Source organism: Trachymyrmex septentrionalis, unplaced genomic scaffold (assembly GCF_001594115.1).
Source record: "Trachymyrmex septentrionalis isolate Tsep2-gDNA-1 unplaced genomic scaffold, Tsep1.0 scaffold78, whole genome shotgun sequence".
NCBI classification, from domain to species: Eukaryota; Metazoa; Arthropoda; class Insecta; order Hymenoptera; family Formicidae; genus Trachymyrmex; species Trachymyrmex septentrionalis.
The window spans coordinates 388,700-406,355 of record NW_017305967.1 but is presented as its reverse complement, the minus strand read 5'-3'; the positions used below and the strand labels follow the sequence as shown (position 1 = coordinate 406,355).

The 17,656-nt window shown below is 36.5% G+C and overlaps 3 protein-coding genes across 10 annotated transcripts in view; 1 reads left to right on the top strand and 2 right to left on the bottom strand.

Moving 5' to 3' along the window:
• Positions 1-12,171, top strand: part of LOC108754192 (protein roadkill) — a 113,597-nt gene extending 101,426 nt beyond the window's left edge. For 7 of the 8 annotated variants that reach the window (XM_018496330.1, XM_018496327.1, XM_018496328.1 and 4 more), the window contains 6 exons: positions 6,495-6,616; positions 7,396-7,547; positions 7,802-7,941; positions 8,028-8,205; positions 8,485-8,806; positions 8,974-12,171. In XM_018496330.1, coding sequence (XP_018351832.1) covers positions 6,495-6,616; positions 7,396-7,547; positions 7,802-7,941; positions 8,028-8,205; positions 8,485-8,806; positions 8,974-9,118 — 1,059 coding nt within the window. In that variant the 3' untranslated portion in view covers positions 9,119-12,171. The remainder of the gene's footprint in view (positions 1-6,494; positions 6,617-7,395; positions 7,548-7,801; positions 7,942-8,027; positions 8,206-8,484; positions 8,807-8,973) is intronic. The other variant, XM_018496324.1, reaches the window with a different exon arrangement.
• A 222-nt stretch (positions 12,172-12,393) lies between these two features.
• On the bottom strand, positions 12,394-15,133 carry LOC108754204. The gene is made up of 6 exons (XM_018496354.1): positions 15,016-15,133; positions 14,739-14,846; positions 13,856-13,919; positions 13,664-13,762; positions 12,706-12,892; positions 12,394-12,570 (listed from the first exon to the last, which is right to left on the bottom strand). Exons 1-6 carry the CDS (start codon positions 15,077-15,079, stop codon positions 12,454-12,456), a joined length of 639 nt encoding a protein of 212 aa, XP_018351856.1. The 5' UTR covers positions 15,080-15,133; the 3' UTR covers positions 12,394-12,453.
• Positions 15,134-15,611: 478 nt separating this feature from the next.
• Positions 15,612-16,382, bottom strand: LOC108754208 (huntingtin-interacting protein K). The gene is made up of 3 exons (XM_018496358.1): positions 16,173-16,382; positions 15,938-16,045; positions 15,612-15,862 (listed from the first exon to the last, which is right to left on the bottom strand). The coding sequence occupies exons 1-3, from the start codon at positions 16,326-16,328 to the stop codon at positions 15,767-15,769; spliced, it is 360 nt and encodes a 119-aa protein (XP_018351860.1). The 5' UTR covers positions 16,329-16,382; the 3' UTR covers positions 15,612-15,766.
• Positions 16,383-17,656: the final 1,274 nt, after the last annotated feature.

Here is a 17,656-nt window from a genome sequence, read left to right as displayed (position 1 = left end):
ACACACACACACACACACACACACACACACACACACACACAGTTTGGCAAAAGATATTAGGTACCTTATATCTTTTCTCATTTATCTGCAATTCTTTTATATCTCTAAAGGACTTTTTCTTAGTTTCCTACACCATCGATTTCCTACACCAGACCCGGTCCAATTTGAGCTCCGGAGCTCAAAATGCAAAGCTGTTGACGTAAAAAAAATTCAATGCGGATAAGATTTTGGGGACTGTAAAGTGTTATGATATACGCATCTAAGTAACGCTTATCGACTTTATAGTTTCTAAAATTTTCACATTGAATTTTTTACGTCGCAAATAGCTTTGCGTTTTGGCTCCGGAGCTCAAATTGGACAGGTCTGCCCTACACGCTCCTGAAGTTTGGCCATTTAAATTCGGGATATCCTGTATGTGCACATGCTTGAGTAAAAATCTTTATATATATGTTTAAATTTTATATACAGGGTGTTTGGAATTTAAATGTGAAAACTTCGGAAGCGTGTAGGGGATCGAGAAACTAAGAAAAAAAAAATTGTGTAGAGCTCATTTTTGGAGAGAATTCCAAAAAAGACAGAATGTAGTTCCTTCGTTTTCGCATTGTCTCTGAATAATAATAATTCCATTTTTCTTTTTCGTTTATTTACATTTTTGCCTTTCTCTTGTAAATTCGTCAGTTACTCGTCAAAAGTCATCGAATGAGTTACTCCTGTCACAATATATTGCGTACATATTCTAACGTTAAATATGCTGATATGATTTTTGTGTATTGCTTCTGCGACAAGAGGTCAACATTTTGAACAATATCTACATTAAGCAAGTGAATAAATACAATGTGAGTAAATAACGTGAAAGTACAAAACTGAATACTACGTTTTGTCTTTTTTGCGATTTTCTTCAAAACGAAGCAGAAACGAGCCTATCTCTATCTTTTTTTCTTATCGATCCCTTACATGTTCCTGAAGGAATTCCAGAGTGTTTATTGAAATTAATCTAGCAGTTTTAAAGATACAATTGATTGTCGTGCATAAAAAGAATTAATCTTTTTCATATACAAACACATGTAAAGATTTTACTAAAGTATGCTTCAGGCATTATAAACCAGTAGATAGCGGACTCTCGACACTCTCTTCCTTTTCCTGTCGCATCGATAACTTCTTACATGAGTCACAGTTATATTATTGGTTTCATCGTCACGTCTATCGGTTAGAGTCGTAGGAAAAAGACGATACGCGCGTCCGACGTTGTTATTCACTGAAGAAGCTCTAGCTCTTGGCACGTTACCAACACCGGTAAGATTACGTCGGAGAAACAAAATTAACTTGAGAAAATGGTCGCTCGAAACTCGCTTCGTCGTGCGTAACGTGATTAATTCTGCCGGTAAACGAGCCAGGGATTGATCGTAACAATGAATTTTTTCAAAAAGGCCTCGACTTCCTTACAAATTCACCGAATCGCAAGAGTAATATCTTCCTTAGCAAATTTAAAATAATTTGAGATTTTTAATTCTCCGTCGAGCAAATTATAAATCTTTGAAGGCACAGTCGATATTTTGATTATGAATTTTGATAGATAAATTTTAATTTGTAAAAAATAAATAAAATATTTCGAAACTTTGCCGTGATTATTTCAAATTAATAATTGCATCGAATTAATTTATGTTGGACTGATTTACGTCGATATAGATGTAACGGTCTGCTTTAAAGTAAAATTTTATGAGATAATAGGGAGTTTTTGCAATAACGTTAAGTACGTTGCCATACTCAACAGAGCGATTCTTTGGTTCATTTCAAGCAAAAAAAAGTCCATATAAACATGTGTCCTAAACTTAGTTTCCGAAATAAAAAAATTTAAACGTGTAGCAATAATCTGTTTATTTGAAAGAAATACAGCTTGAACTAGTCAAAAACAGAAAAACAGGCTTCAGTTCTTCCGATGAAATAAAACAATTAGATGAATTGTTGAAAATGTCCACTTTGCGCCATGATACATCCACCGAGTCTTCTTCTCAAAGATACCAGATGTTACGTATTGCTCCGCATGAAGCAACTATTCGATTCCTCAAATCATTCTCATTCTCAATTGGGATGGTACAAACCAATGATTTCAGATGCCCCCAAAAGAAACAATTCAAAGGATTTAAATCTGGTGATCTAGGAGGCTTTGACTTTCACTTTGTCTACGGTGGTGCGAATGGTAACTCACATGAAGCAAGGCATATTCAGGAAGATATCTCCAACGCAATTTACCGTTTCGTCAAACATTTGCGAACATTCACCTGTATTTCGGAAACTAAGCCGTTTAGGGCACACGTTTGGACATGGACTTTTTTTACTTGAAATAAACCAAAGAATCGCTCTGTTGAGTATGTCAACGCACTTAACTAACACCCTGTATAGGTCTCTCTAAGAAATGTCCCCGGCTGCCTTCCGCAATCCATTCGAGGAAATTTTCAGTAGCCGTCAGTCGAAAAGATCGTGACACGCGAACGCACCTTTGCGTATTCGCATTTGCTTAAAAGCTCGGATCGTCTTGAAAGCACCTCTCTAGTCCTTGACGCTATAACGAGGCATCGCACGGCTGGCTCTCTCGTGCCTACGTTTCGTTACCTGCCATGCGAGCGAATCGTCGTAAGCCGTAAGTAACCGGCCCCTGAGGAGATTACAGTACGAGCGTGCGTTGAACTCTCGCGGGAGAGATAGCCGCCTCCTTCCTGCTTCTCGGCGATGCGAATGTCGACCTTAAGCTTCCGATGCGCGAAGGTCACGCCGTGGTGGAGATCATCGAACCCGGCCTGTCCGGCGATCGTGAATAGAACGCTCGATATTGTCCACGATCGGGGAAACTCATTCCTAACCACAGGAAATAGGAAGTCCTTGACGCCATGAGCGACGCTCGTCTCGTTTCGAAAACGATTAAATTCTCCTCTGAGAATCTACCTCTCTCGTCTTAAACGGAATTTCAAAATAACAACTTTCCACTCCAAGATAATTCCATAAAGATGTTTCAATATTCTTTATCGATTTTTATCAACTTTATCGATAGTTCTGTCTCACACGTTTCTATGTACGTTATACAGTTTTTCTACAGTTTTTCTACAGTTTTTCTATAGGTAACAAACTATGCCTAAGTTCTGAAAAAAGGTCCTCATTCTGCTTCTTCTATTATGACGCATTGCAAAAATTGTAATTCTGACGTATAATAGAGTGCTTTTTTAGGCTTTCACGGGTATCATCTTTAAAGATACCAGAAGGTTCACGAAACGTTGGCATTAGTAATGGATGGACACGGCAATAACCCGCAAACCTTCTGGTATCTTTGAATCTATGTGTTTGTCGACAGTATTTTCTGAAATATTTCATTGTCGTCTAGATCTGAAATCTGAATTAGAGATGGTTTTGATATTTTTTGCTTTTGCTTTATCGTGGAAGAGTGACGTTCCCAACAAGCAATGAGCCAGCTCATCTTTTTACATAATAATAATAAAAATCAATGTTAATACGATAGAAGATAAATTATCCATATAATATCCTCGATACGTTATAGAAGGAAAAGAGATTGAAATTCAATTATGAATTTCTAACCAGTGATATTGTCTTTCGAGATGGAGAAATTCGAACAGATAGAAACTCGTGATTTCAATTGGAATTGGTTCTGTAATCGCTACGATGATTGGAAGCTCCGAGTTTTAATTAACATAAACGTACATATTTCTTTTGCCCACGTTTTATTAAAATACACAAGTATCATTCTAGTATCCACGAATTTGAGATTACATGCGCGGTTTTAGCGGAAGGAAGATGTCTCGCGGTTGACAGAAAAACTTGTTCATTTTTTTATAACGAAACGAAAAACTCAATATTATTTTTAATAGTAAGTAAACTATCGGTATGTAAAACCGTTCTGTAAAATACGCAGATTTTCTTATATATCGGGATTTTAGTTTTTGCAATGAATCCACAATACAGGAGTGAAATAAGGATCTCTTTTCAGAACTTCTTCGATGTATTTCAGAGCGGGGAAGATTGAAATTCAATTATGAATTTCTAGTCAGCGATGTCGTATTCTTCCGAGATTGAAAAGTTCTTTCGATAGAACTTATCTATCGGATTCCTCTTGCGATTGGCTTACAAATCTCTTTCGCTTGCATTTTTTTGAAATCCGAGATAATAAAGTGCTTTCCACTATTCTGTCTTTTTTTGACATTCAATGAATAACAAAGATAACGACACTTGTGTCGCACTCATAATTTTAATACATAATTCTTGTCATGAGTTTCTTCAATCGCCTCAATTTCAACATAACAAAAGTCATAAAGAATGTTGTTCAGATGTGACGATTAAATTCTCAGATATGTTTTATCTCTCGACGATCATCATGGATGTTCACACGCGTCTGATTTTAATTGATCCCCTCCTCCTATTACTTTTTGTATAAAATATTCTTTTTCCCTTTCCTAGTTTACACTTTCCTTTCTACACTTTAATCGGTCGTTCAGAATCTCATCCTTAGGTAGAAATATCGCCGATCGCTCATCAACTAGGTGTAGCTTCCGCTAGCACTGTTTCTCTCGAACAAGAGTATTCGTAATCACGGTAGATGACCCGATGAGAACCCTAAGTAATGTTCGTCATTAGGAAATATTAGACGAATAGATTTGGCCGCCGGCTAACCGCTCGTTTGCCAAGGTCGTAACGCACGACGCTGACGTCAGAGATCTTTGACTTCTTCTGGAGGTCTCGACCTTCTCATGTCTTCCTTCCTTGTCTTCTCTTTTCTTCGCGATTAACCGTTCTCTCTCTCTCTCTCTCTCTCTCTCTCTCTCTCTCTCTCGATCTACTCGTTAATTTGATATTCAATTGTGTATTTAAGCCGAGCTAAACAATGTCCACGAGGAAGGCCTCGGACACTTCACGGGCGACATTTCTTTTATTTAACGTTTCGTCGTGATGTGGGAAGAAATATTTCTGAACCGATTATTTCCAATCCGCGATTTCGATGCATATTAATGTGAAGTCCCGCGGCGAGAAAGAGAGGGGGGGGGGGAAAAAGAGAAAAAGGTGCGTTGGAACCGTTAAACCGACAAAGGTAGGCGGAAAGAAAAATGCTTCGTCCTTCGAAATAACAAAAGTCACGCCTCTACCGTTAAAGTCATTTGTGTATTCTTTAAGGGAATTGCGCAAGCAGGCCGAGGATCATTCGATTCGACCCTGGATCTCCACGCCGCTCCCCGACTCCGCTTTGTCCCCCTTTGCACTACCGTATGCTGGTAACTTGTAGTACTTCTCCTTCAAGGCCGATTTCGGCCGTGGTCGAGAGAACTTTGTTCTGCTGAGAGCTTTTCATGGACTCGGCATTAACATATAAACGAACAAATGTACATGATGAACGTTTCTCTCGAGCGATCCCGTAGCGATGAACGTAGATTCAAATAGACACGTTCGACTCGCAACAATGACAATTTATTTCTTACGCAGATAAAGGAGGAATACTAATTGAATGTACGCGAAGCGACTCGTAAACACAGTCAGATAGCCGCAGCATGATTTAATCACCGTTTACTGTGTTAAGCTGATAATTCATAATCACCGTGTCGTCACTTCTAAGCTAAGAGTTTCAACCGCTTGGATGGTTTAGCCAATTCAAGTACGGAGAGAAGCCGGCTGAATTTTTGAAGAGACCTCCTGGCTCGCGTTAGGAGAGAATTATTTATTTTTGTTGTAAGAGATTCCCGATTTAGCCAACTCTTGATCAGCCAGTTACGGGATATCAATCTTAAAATATCGGGACATAATAAAAACGGGATTCTTTATTGAATTACAAAAGCCCTTTGTAATATTAATCAAACTAATTATACAACTAGATATGTAAAATACTTATTTATTAATATAACCAAACGATAACCTATTATTGTAAGTTAATCATTGGTTAGCTTTGTGAAAGAGATCCTCTTACGTTTCTATTAATATAGATTAACTTCAATCTCGATCCAACTCTTCATCTTTTTCTAAGAATTAGAGAAAGATGAGGAGTAAAATCAGAAATCGGGCACTAATTTTTTTTTTCGTGTACTAACAAATTTTAGATTAATTTACGTTATATAATAAATCGAGACGCCAGATTTTTTTTCGGGACACCTCTATAGAGAGCTGAAAATCGGGATGTACAAAATTCGGGAAGGTCGACCGCTCTATTCCGATTTGCTCGTTTCTTTTCAGCACAGTTGTGCTCGGAAACTCTTTCCGAGCTATTTCCCGTTTACAAATACTTGACGTAGGGTTCGTTTCTCTCGGAGAGAGAAACCCGGTGGGACGGATGATTTTTTGTTGTTGTTGTCTAAAACTATGCAAAGTGGACGCCCACGATGACCCGTGGACGTGGATGCCCATGGTGCTTTGTGTAGGCATACATTTTAGCGTAGTTAGATTAACCTAGTTTCCACCACGGGATAGACTCTGACGTGGTATCGCATTTGAAGGTTTTATGTGCACAGGTGAAGGTGGTTAAATTCAGCTACATGTGGACGATAAATAACTTCAGCTTTTGTCGCGAGGAGATGGGAGAGGTGCTCAAGTCGTCCACGTTCTCCGCCGGGGCCAACGACAAGTTGAAATGGTAAGAGCCACTGATGATTCTAACGAGAGTTACGCGGGAATGGATGGAAATAAAAAGAAGGAGAGAAAAAAAGAAAAGAAAAAAAAAAATTGTTTAAGATTCTTTGCATTGCATACGAGCCGAAGCGAGATTTAACGTGTCCGTGTGTTCGAACACGGGTTCCGTAGTTGAATTGCGCGATGGCGGTTAGCAGGGACATTTGCATCTATTGACACGTTTATTTGGCGTTAAACGGGGGTCTGAATAATGGGCGCGAATCATAATTACGATCCGTACAATTCGCGTCGGGTTTAGCAATTTTGCAAAGTAAAGTAGCGCGCTCGACATTGTAAATTGCTTGTTCGATCCCGTGCATGATTGACCGATCTCGAGTCTCTCGCCTTGAGCCGGCGTTCTTCACGTGGAAAAACAGACAGTGTCGGAAGTCTTAGAATGCAAACCGCCGCGTTTAGCGCCTAAATGAACGGTGAGAATACGAGCCTCTCTCTCTCTCTCTCTCTCTCTCTCTCTCTCTCTCTCTCTCTCTCATCAACTGTTCCGTATTACATTCCCGGCTTTATTTTCCTCCATTCGCGTCTAGTACCGCATACTCGGAAAAAAAAAAACGCGTCTTTTTCGTTGGGACCGCCAATCTACGATCGGCTTTTAAATTGAACGCAAGATCTTGGGGGGAGAAGTAATAAATTTCTCGAGAGATGCAATTCGCGTATGGGGACGAAACGAGAATCGCTCTCGCGGCGGCAGCGGTCGTGTCAATTGATGCGCTAATTGGTTTCTAGGTGTCTGAGAGTGAATCCTAAGGGCCTGGATGAAGAGAGCAAAGACTACCTGTCGCTGTATCTCCTTCTCGTTTCGTGCAACAAATCCGAAGTCAGAGCAAAGTTCAAATTTTCTATTCTTAATGCCAAAAGAGAAGAAACCAAAGCAATGGGTAAGTCGGCAAAAAGGAAACGTTTACGTGCGCAATTAATGTATCAACGTGTGTATACGTACGGATGCAATGCAGGGTATTTTAAAGATTTTCGTCGGCTCGCTGCCACGCAATTAAAACGCTACGATTTGACGACGACGAAAGTCGGCGGCTTTCAGCTTTGCTGCGCTGGCAGTCCGCGCGTAGCGATAAGTCGGATAACGCGGCTGAAGTGACGCGGCTTGAACGAGGCTTTTTTTGTTTTATTCTTACAGAGAGCCAGCGTGCTTACAGGTTCGTTCAGGGTAAAGATTGGGGTTTCAAAAAGTTCATCAGGAGAGACTTTCTTTTGGACGAGGCCAACGGATTGCTACCGGATGACAAACTCACGATATTCTGTGAGGTATATACCTTTGTATGTCAATTGTCACTATTCGCTCTCATTACTCGCGCATATATCGTCAGCCGAGCCGAGCACTTCTAACTTCGTTATTTCCACAGGTCAGCGTGGTGGCGGACAGTGTAAACATCTCTGGGCAGAGTAATACGATACAGTTTAAAGTACCAGAATGCCGGCTGCCCGACGATCTCGGGCTTCTGTTCGAGAACCAAAAATTTAGCGACGTAACCCTCACTGTCTGCGGAAGGGAGTTCCAAGCACACAAAGCAATTCTGGCAGGTTGGTTTCAGATACCGAAATAGTTCGTCTTCATTTCGTTATGTCTAAATGTACAACTAGATAAGAATATTTTCCAATTAGAGACAGAAAAATATTAATGTACACGTACACGTTATTGATTAACTCGAATATATATCGGAAGCTTAACATGATTGGTATTTTTCTCATTACTTAAAGGTTTATTTATTCCGTTTTTTAACTGTAATAACGTAAACTAATAATAACATGTGTTTTATCTAGTGACAAAAACTTGAATGATTTTGCAATTACGATTTGCAGCGCGAAGTCCTGTCTTTTCGGCAATGTTCGAACACGAGATGGAGGAGAGAAAGAAAAATCATGTCGATATCACTGATGTGGACCACGAAGTTTTGAGAGAAATGTTGCGATTTATTTACACTGGTAAAGCAACAAATCTGGACAAGATGGCGGACGATCTATTGGCCGCGGCGGACAAGTACGCGTTGGAAAGGCTGAAGGTAATGTGCGAGGAAGCGCTTTGCACAAATTTAGCCATTGACAATGCAGCCGAAATCCTCATACTTGCCGATCTCCATAGCGCCGATCAATTAAAGGCACAAGCGATAGACTTCATTAATACGTAAGTTACCGCAGAAGAGAAATGTATTTGCGAAACACGTTACGTCGGCTCGTCGGCTAAAAAGATAATTTTGCTCTCCCAATGACCAAAATTATATTCTTTGGCTATATGGGTGAACTTGTGTGTGCGGGACTTGTAATCGCTAATCCATACGGCTTTTGTTGCAGACACGCGACGGACGTGATGGATACCGTGGGTTTCAAGTCCATGGTGAATTCTCATCCGCACCTGATAGCAGAAGCTTTCCGGGCTTTGGCGACTCAGCAGATCCCACCGATCGGACCGCCCAGAAAACGGGTGAAACAGAGCTGAAAGCAGTCACCGCTGACCCCGGGCACAACCTCCACATCGCCCCCACCACTTTTGCATCCCTCTTGAACCTTTGTGTACAGTGATATAATGAAGTATAGTAGTGCTAAATAAATGTTTCCTAGTGCGCCATTCTCTGGTCTAAAAGAAAAATCGACGACGAGAACCGACGCGAAGATCAACCGACGGAGTTTCGATCGAGATCGATGGAAGGAGAAAGAGAATCGTCTTGTCCGTTCGGTCAATCGAGGGCGAGTTTAAAGAAAAGCGCTCCTACACATACTCGGACTCTTATGTTCAAGTAAGTGTCGGTAGTGAGAACGTGACGCGACCATCATCAGCGTGCTGCTCGTTCCGTTTTTGCGCAATGAGAAGAACGATGTGTCTAAAAGCCTACGTATCCACATTCACATCCACACATCTTCATCAACAAATGATACTTCTCGGCTGGCCTGAGCGCGAGTCGATTCAATAACACAGCAACAACAACAGCAGCAGCAGGCAGCATTATAGTCGCATTGCGCTCGTTTTTCTTCGATGCCAATACCGATGCCAATCGATCTTGGCGACACGTTGGAACGTGTCATCAGGGTTATCATCGTCATCATGGACTAACCTTTTGTTCTGTTATTATCGAACGAATGTATCGGAAGCAAATGGTCGCGCGAGATGTTAAAGACACGCAGTATATAGCCTGAGAGGACCAAGGAAAGGCGAGAAGCTTCTTTCCACGTGACGCCGTCACGATTGCCGTAACAACGCGCAATGCACGAAGGAAGTTGTGATAGACGTCGGCCAGACGATTTAAACATTTTGTTCCTTTGTCGAAAGAAAGCACGAAGAGAAAAAAATGGATCAAACGGATATCCCATAGCACCCGTACGCTCGACGCGTCGAGCATGGAGAGAATTAGATACTTTGTTTGTTTTTACCGACAGTAGTGATCTTTTTAGTTCTAGCGCGTCTCAAACTCTTCCAAGACGGAGAAATCATTCTAGTTAGTGTTCTTTTTTTATGATCTCTTTCTCTGAAACACAATTATTATTATATTATTATTACTATTAATGCTACGCAATCTGTGCCCTATGTATTTTTGTATATTTTTGTCTACAGATAGAGAAACTCATCTCTCCCCCTTTCCTTTTTGCCACGATAAATCCTATTCCCCCTTTCCTCGATCCCACCTCCCCTTCCTCCTCTCTCAATAGGCACAGTTTGTCTTGTTTTCTGGAGTATTGCATACTGTAAGCGAAGTGATAGGATCGAATTATTATTATTATTATTATTAATGATTATGTTATTAAATTTAGGGTTGTCCATAATTTATCGGATCTACGTTGAATATATCATGAGGATGTTTGTCCGTACATGCTGGATTGCATTATTTTAGAGACGTTATGATCCGCATTTCGAAGTTGACATGTTATTACGTATTGAATAATAAATATGGACGAGAAGATTGAAGAAAGAAAAAGACATTAAAAAAAAAACATCATGTAAAATAGAAACGTTAGTCAATTATAGCGCGAGTGTTAATCGCTCTTTTCTTATTTTATGTCGTTAATTTGATTGGTCTGCAAAATTGCGTGTAGTCAATGAACTGAATTATGGGCAACCACAAAGGCGAAAATAATAATCGTTTAGTACCGTGTACTGGCTTCCTGATCCTCCGATCTTTTAGCTTTACCGAAAGCCGAGTTTTAAATATGTGGAATACTTATTACCATTTACACACATCATTAATGATGACAATTAATGCCATACATGTTCTGTGATAAGACCACTTGTAATTACTGCAATTGTATAATCGATCCTTTCTAGAGACAGACTCCCCAAACCTTTCCCCTTTGACGATCCTGGCAGCCAGTGAATTTACTTGTTATATAAAATACATACGATAAGCGACAGTCGTTATCCGGACAGTCCCAAACCTAGCGTCACTATCGATTTTAAGATTTTTACACTGTACATATCTGCTGTGTATTTTATAAGAACAGAACAAACTCACGTTACGAGGATCCCATACTTTTACAAAAACCGTACAATAATCAATATGTATAATTTATTTCAATTTTACAGACTGCGCTAAACTCATGTTCCTTGAAAAACACTATGCTTTAACTTTAAATGTAACATAACGCCGAAAAATTGATGCAGATTAGAAGGTGCTCGTTCGTCGTAGTGTGCTGTCGAATGACACATTGTGTATCGCGTCAAAGATCAAAGATTGAACCGATGGAAATATAGTTAGAAGAAGTTTTCCACTGTTTTTCTACGTCGATCTTTTTATTTGAGTCTTAGAATAATATAGGACTTAAATAAGAGAAGGAACAAAAGTATATATTAGACACAAAAGCGGTATAGTAGCAATTTAAGGAACATACTTTGGCCGTGCTGATTCATATTTTAAAAATCTGCGACCATTCTCCAATTTCATATCTATCTTTGGGACTGTGCGGCGATTTTTCTTTTGTGAAACACATAACGTTGAATGTCATTTCCTAGAGAAAACAAAAGACGAAAAAAAAAACGGAAAAAATTATGCGAAGACATATAAAGCTAATTCCGAAACAACAATTCGTAAAATAACAGATATAGAAAAACGAAACACACAAACACATACAGATGTAGGCGCAATTCCGTACGAAAATCCGCAGCAGGAATAATACGAGCGTATGACTGGATATAATTTGATAAACTATTAAGTACAAGTAAGACAAGTGTTACCTCATCATGATGAAAGCTGGCGCGTGTCGGTGATCGAGATCACCACCGCCACTAGCTACTACCGCACGTCCGCTCTCTGATATACACACACACACACACACACACACACACACACACACACACACACACACACACTCCCCCCCGTTGTACATTGCATTTAAAAATTCGAAGTTCTTGTGTGAAAAAAAAATTAATGGTTGCGGTAGTGGTTGATCCGCGAGAAATGTTACGCGCGCCGCTCATTGAACCCAGCTCATACACGCAGACATTCATTTTCCATTTTACTTTAAGTCATTGCACCACATCAAATAAATGACATTTTCATTATATAACAATGGAGTATAATTTTTCATTACCTCGCCACGTTATTACTCTCGGATCTCTCGAAGATTACAAGATTATCGAGTTTGCGATATTATACGGCTAGACAATTCAGAAAAAAAATCTAGAAAATATTTTGGAACATCTATAGTTAGTACGATCTTGCTATCAAATTGAAGTGATGATGACAGCTATTTTTTTTTTTTAATAAATCTATAGATTACGTTTTATTCAGATAGCATACAAATGTACACGCAGTGAATGAATTATTTGTGTCTGTGAGAATATCGTTACATGTGCTGAACAACGGAGGACGAGGAAGGAGGCTCGTTGGAATTTTGATGGAGAATCTTTTCTTGCAATTTCGGCGTTCCTGGATACGACGGTGGAGCTTCCGACATGAACATCTGGAAACAGAAAAATTTTATCACTCGAAAATTATTTTAACGTTTATCTATGACTATATATCGTGGTAAGTTGTGGCAAATATACACATATTCTTATCATATTCTAATCAGTAGATTAAAAATATCAATTTATACTCTGTTATAGGGAGACGCGTAAAGAGGAGGAGCACTGTCGGAATACATGTTGGTAGACGAAGTATTATGAACAGCTTCATTATATGAAGGTGGTCTCTCCTGACCTTCGATGGTGCTGCAATATGTCAAATCACCTTCCTCGCGCACGACATGTCTTCTACGCATTCGCGTTGACGTTTGGATCGGTCTATAAATAATAGAAATGAATTTAAAGATCATTACAAGTCTAATAAACAAACTAATTTTGGGAAACCTTTTTGAGAAACTTTGAAGCTGAAGTTCAATATATAAGTACAATAAACTTACAAAAACCTATGAAAATATGTAGCCTATATTAAAAAATTCCCGAAAAAATAGCGTTGTTTATTAGATTTTTGAGATCCCTTAAAGTGTCTTGAATTATTTGCTTCTTTGCTACTTTATCTCGATGAAAATTGGGAATACTTATAAGTGAAATGTGTATATACTGAAAGAATAACTCTTTAAAAATCTATAATCAATTTAATTAAAAAATTTTAATTTTTGATAGAGTAAATGTCGGAAAATAGAACGCGTAAAAATACAATTACTCTCTCTAATTTCTCTTTGTAAAATTTAAAGGTTTTATTTTGTAATCCTTAATAACATTATTATTGTTAATAAGAATCTTTCTTATTCCGTAAGAAACAAATAGTGATAATAAAATAGTTCTACATTTAGCAACAGTTAATGTTGAGTTTACAATTTTATTACCATTTTGTTAACGAATAATATTATTTATAGAAAAGAAAAAATTGTAATAACAATCGTTCAATTATTAAAAATTATAGAAATAAGACTCTGAGAAAAAAAACAAGATTTGGAAGTGACGTATTTGTCATGAAATGTTATTAAATTTGGTATATTCGTATTTGTTTGGAGCACCAATAGCGAATAATAGAGAAAATTTGAAAAATAAATGTATTGAATATCTTCATACTTGTAGCACATTTTACAGTAAAATGCGATCAAGCCAAAGATGCCTAATCCAAACAGCATTGCAATTCCAATCTGTGTCATTATTGTTAATTGTTGTTGCCTGAAATAAATATTGATTGTTAATTAGATCTTAATCTATTGAGAAAAATAAATATATTGAAATAATTTAGGCAAGCAACTAATTCTTTCGTACCAACACGTAGCGCAATTTGCGCAGACACAGCATGGAACATTGGAACAGCAAATTACACAATTGTCTATAAATTTTAAAGAAAGAAAAATAGAAACATTTTTTAAAGGTTGCGACTATAAAAATATTATTTAATGTAACATTAATATTATTAAATAATATTATTTAATGTAAAAATATTATTTTGCGTAATAAAATAAAAAAAAAGCAAATAATATTTATTATTTACACTAACGTTTACTTGAATAAGATATTTGAGATATTAATATCATGGTTAAATAAATTCTTCTATTTTATATTTCTTAACAGTATAAAACAGAAAATAATAAAAATAAAATAAAAAGTATAATTTATGAATAGATAGAAATATAAATAATTCGTTTATATATATAAACATGTTTCAAAATAAATTTACTTGTGCATAATTATTTGTAATAAAGAAAGATACCCTAATAAACAAATTTAGCAGAAAATTTAGTAAAAATATTTCAGCGAAATTTTAAAAAATTTGTAAAAATTTCGCTGAAAGTGAATTTTTCAACAAAAATGGTGAAAAATCACTGAATTTAAACTGAAATTATTTCGAAAATTTTGCTAAAAATTTGTTGAAATCAATGTGCAGAAACCATAATATATATGCATATGTAATATATGTATATACATATTACAATTATTTATTTTATTTTGAATGACACCTTAAAATTTGTATTTTATACATATACATACATAAAATGTTACACGCCATTAAACGAAAATATATTTTTAGCGTTTAATGATGAAGTACACACACACACACACACACACACACACACACACACACACACACAAAATAATTTAAAAAATTCTAACTTGCAATCGCACGCGAAAAATTTTGATATTAACTTACCAACATATTCAAAGCAGATGCATGACGAGTGTTGTTGGTCATCACATTGTGTACAGTTATTAATATTATATATATATCTTTCAGAAATATCGGAATGTGTATCCATATCTATTAAAATAGATCTTTTATAATATAAAAAGTATATACCGTAAATAAAATCAATAGTGTTTTACGCTTATTAATACGACTTGCATTAAAATATGAAAATATTTAAGTATAAGAAAATTAAAAACTGTATTGATTACATGAATACACATTCAAATATAATGTCACATACCTGAGCTCTTAGTCAAACTTATTGTAATACAAAAGCATAAATATCCAAATAAGAATAAGTTCATGATGTCACATCTATTTATAAACAAATAAGATAACCATATGTTATCTAAATTTCACTTTCACTAACATATATAATTAGATCAATTGCACATCTTTAGTTGATATTATTTATATTAGTATAAAGATGCAATAATGATTTACGTGAAAATAGTTTTGTGATAATGAGCATATTAAGGTAAACCAACATTCAATGCACACGAATGTACTTCTGAGCTCCTATATACCTTATAAAACCTGTTATTTGTATCCATAATAATCTTATCAATATGAATGTCTGATAACATTGGTAATCAACAGGTATCAGACAAGAAGAAATTTCTTTGTATTGATAGTAGCTATAACTTTCTGTATTTCAAATTTTGATAATAAAGTGTCAGATGGATATATTTATCTTTAATGAATTACTCTCGCTACACATATAAATAAATATATTTATATATTTATATATATAATGTATACATATATAATTATTACAATACATTACCATTATCATTTACTTATAGAACTGCACATTCATTTAGTAAGTAGGCAAATATGAGAAAATGAAAATATAAGTATTACTTGGATATTTTATAACAAGTGTTAGCAAATAAGCGAAAGTCTCGGAACTTTCGTAATTTAGCATATTTTACAGTAAAATTCAGAGATATGACACCAGATCTCTGGAACAAGTTCTTTTTTGTACAATTTCAATTAGTTAATGTAATTAATGCTTCTACAATATCGCCTCTATGTTCCCTGAGAGTCTGTTCAGCCAAAATCCGACTGATCTCCATCTCTTTCATCTGAAAGAAAGACAACCGTAAGTCTTTCGATCGATACAAATTTCTAAGGTCTGAACACGTGGGTAAAGTACTCACGATCAAATCGACATCCTCCTTCTTAATAGACACTTTGAGCAGCTCCTTCTCTTTCGCCTTTTTCTCCGCGGCCTCCTTGTCGCGACGGTCACCAATTATGCTGAGAGCCTGTTAGACATTCTTTTTAATGCGAAAACCGAGTTAACTTTCAATTTAACATTTGAAATCGAGCAACGAGAGTAAACGCGCGTGGATGGGCCGAATTCTAGGTTACCCGGAACAAGAGAGTACTTACGCAAGAAAATCCATCAGACGACGAGATCTCTTTCTCTTCGGCATAATCGGTCACTTTTTCCAGATCCGCTGCACCGCTGTCATACTTGGCTGCCTTTTTCTGCGACTTCTCCTGCTGCACATCATCCGAATCTCCGTTCACATCGTCGTCCGCCATCTTCCGTGCGAGGTTAACGTTGGTTAACGTGCACTTCGCCGCTCCCGCTGTCTGTCGTATGTCAACAGACACGCGTGGATGCCGTGGACGATCCCAAACATCGGGCAATTTCGATTAAACTCTAAGTTAATCGGAATTCGAACGGCAGAATTATTTAAAAACAAAATTTCTAAGCACAGTCCTCCCTAATTTAATCTTTGGCTCTGTCAAAATAATAATTTATTTATATTATATAATAAAAAAAAATAATTATTTATATTGTAAAAAAAAATTAATACTTTTATGCATATATAATATTAAAAATATAAAAAATATATAAAAAATAATTTTGTACATAATCCTACATATATATCGGATTATGTACAGATTTATTTTTTATTATAATATGAATAAAATTATTGTATAGAATTTTTAATTTTTTGTATGTGTGTGTGCAACCTTGATCACAAATATTTTATATATGTATGATGCGGGTCAATCAATAAATAACAATGTATAGTGTATGTAAAAGAATTCCAAATAAATGAAAAAGGATATAAGTGCAAGTTAAGTGCATATATTTTGATCGATATATATAAGCATAATCTATACATCTATTAATTGTATCTATTAATAAAATAATACAGATATTAAATGAAAAATTAATCGCGTAGAAAAATATGCTGATTGTCGATTTGAAATAAAGCTATTATTATATTAATTAATCCTTAATATATAGTATCTGTCAATATGGTTTTTTTTTGGGAATTTCCTTTTTATTTGGAGCAAAAATAAAAAGTAAAGGACAACATCACACGGTGTTCCCAAGCGGTCACCCATCCAAGTACTAACCGTGCTCAACGTTTCTTGACTTCAGTGATCGGACGAGAACTGGTACTTTAAACGTGATCTGAACGTTATCCGATTACTTAGATTATTTGGAAATGGTTTTATTTAATAGGCCTGTTTTTTTTTAGCTGAACTTTTGCATCAGTTCATTTTTCTTCCTCTTCTTTCCTACTAAAGAGAAAAAAGATGAACTGGTGCAAAAGTTCAACTAAAAAGAACAGGCCTAATTTTAACTACGTTTACATGGTTCGATTTACGTCAAAATTATAATAACCGGACATCAGGTGCATCCAGATGCGTAATCATTCAATGAGCGTTCAGTGAGCTCTTTCATCTGATTGGCATTTTCTGTTAGATCCACGAAGTAAAAAAAAAGACAATTCTAACTAGAAATCGGTTCGAGATGAAGAAAGAATTGATCAATCGCATTGGTCATGTGATCAAATTGCTCAAATGTGATTCGTTAATTCTTTCTTTGTCCGAAATCTCGAACTGATTTC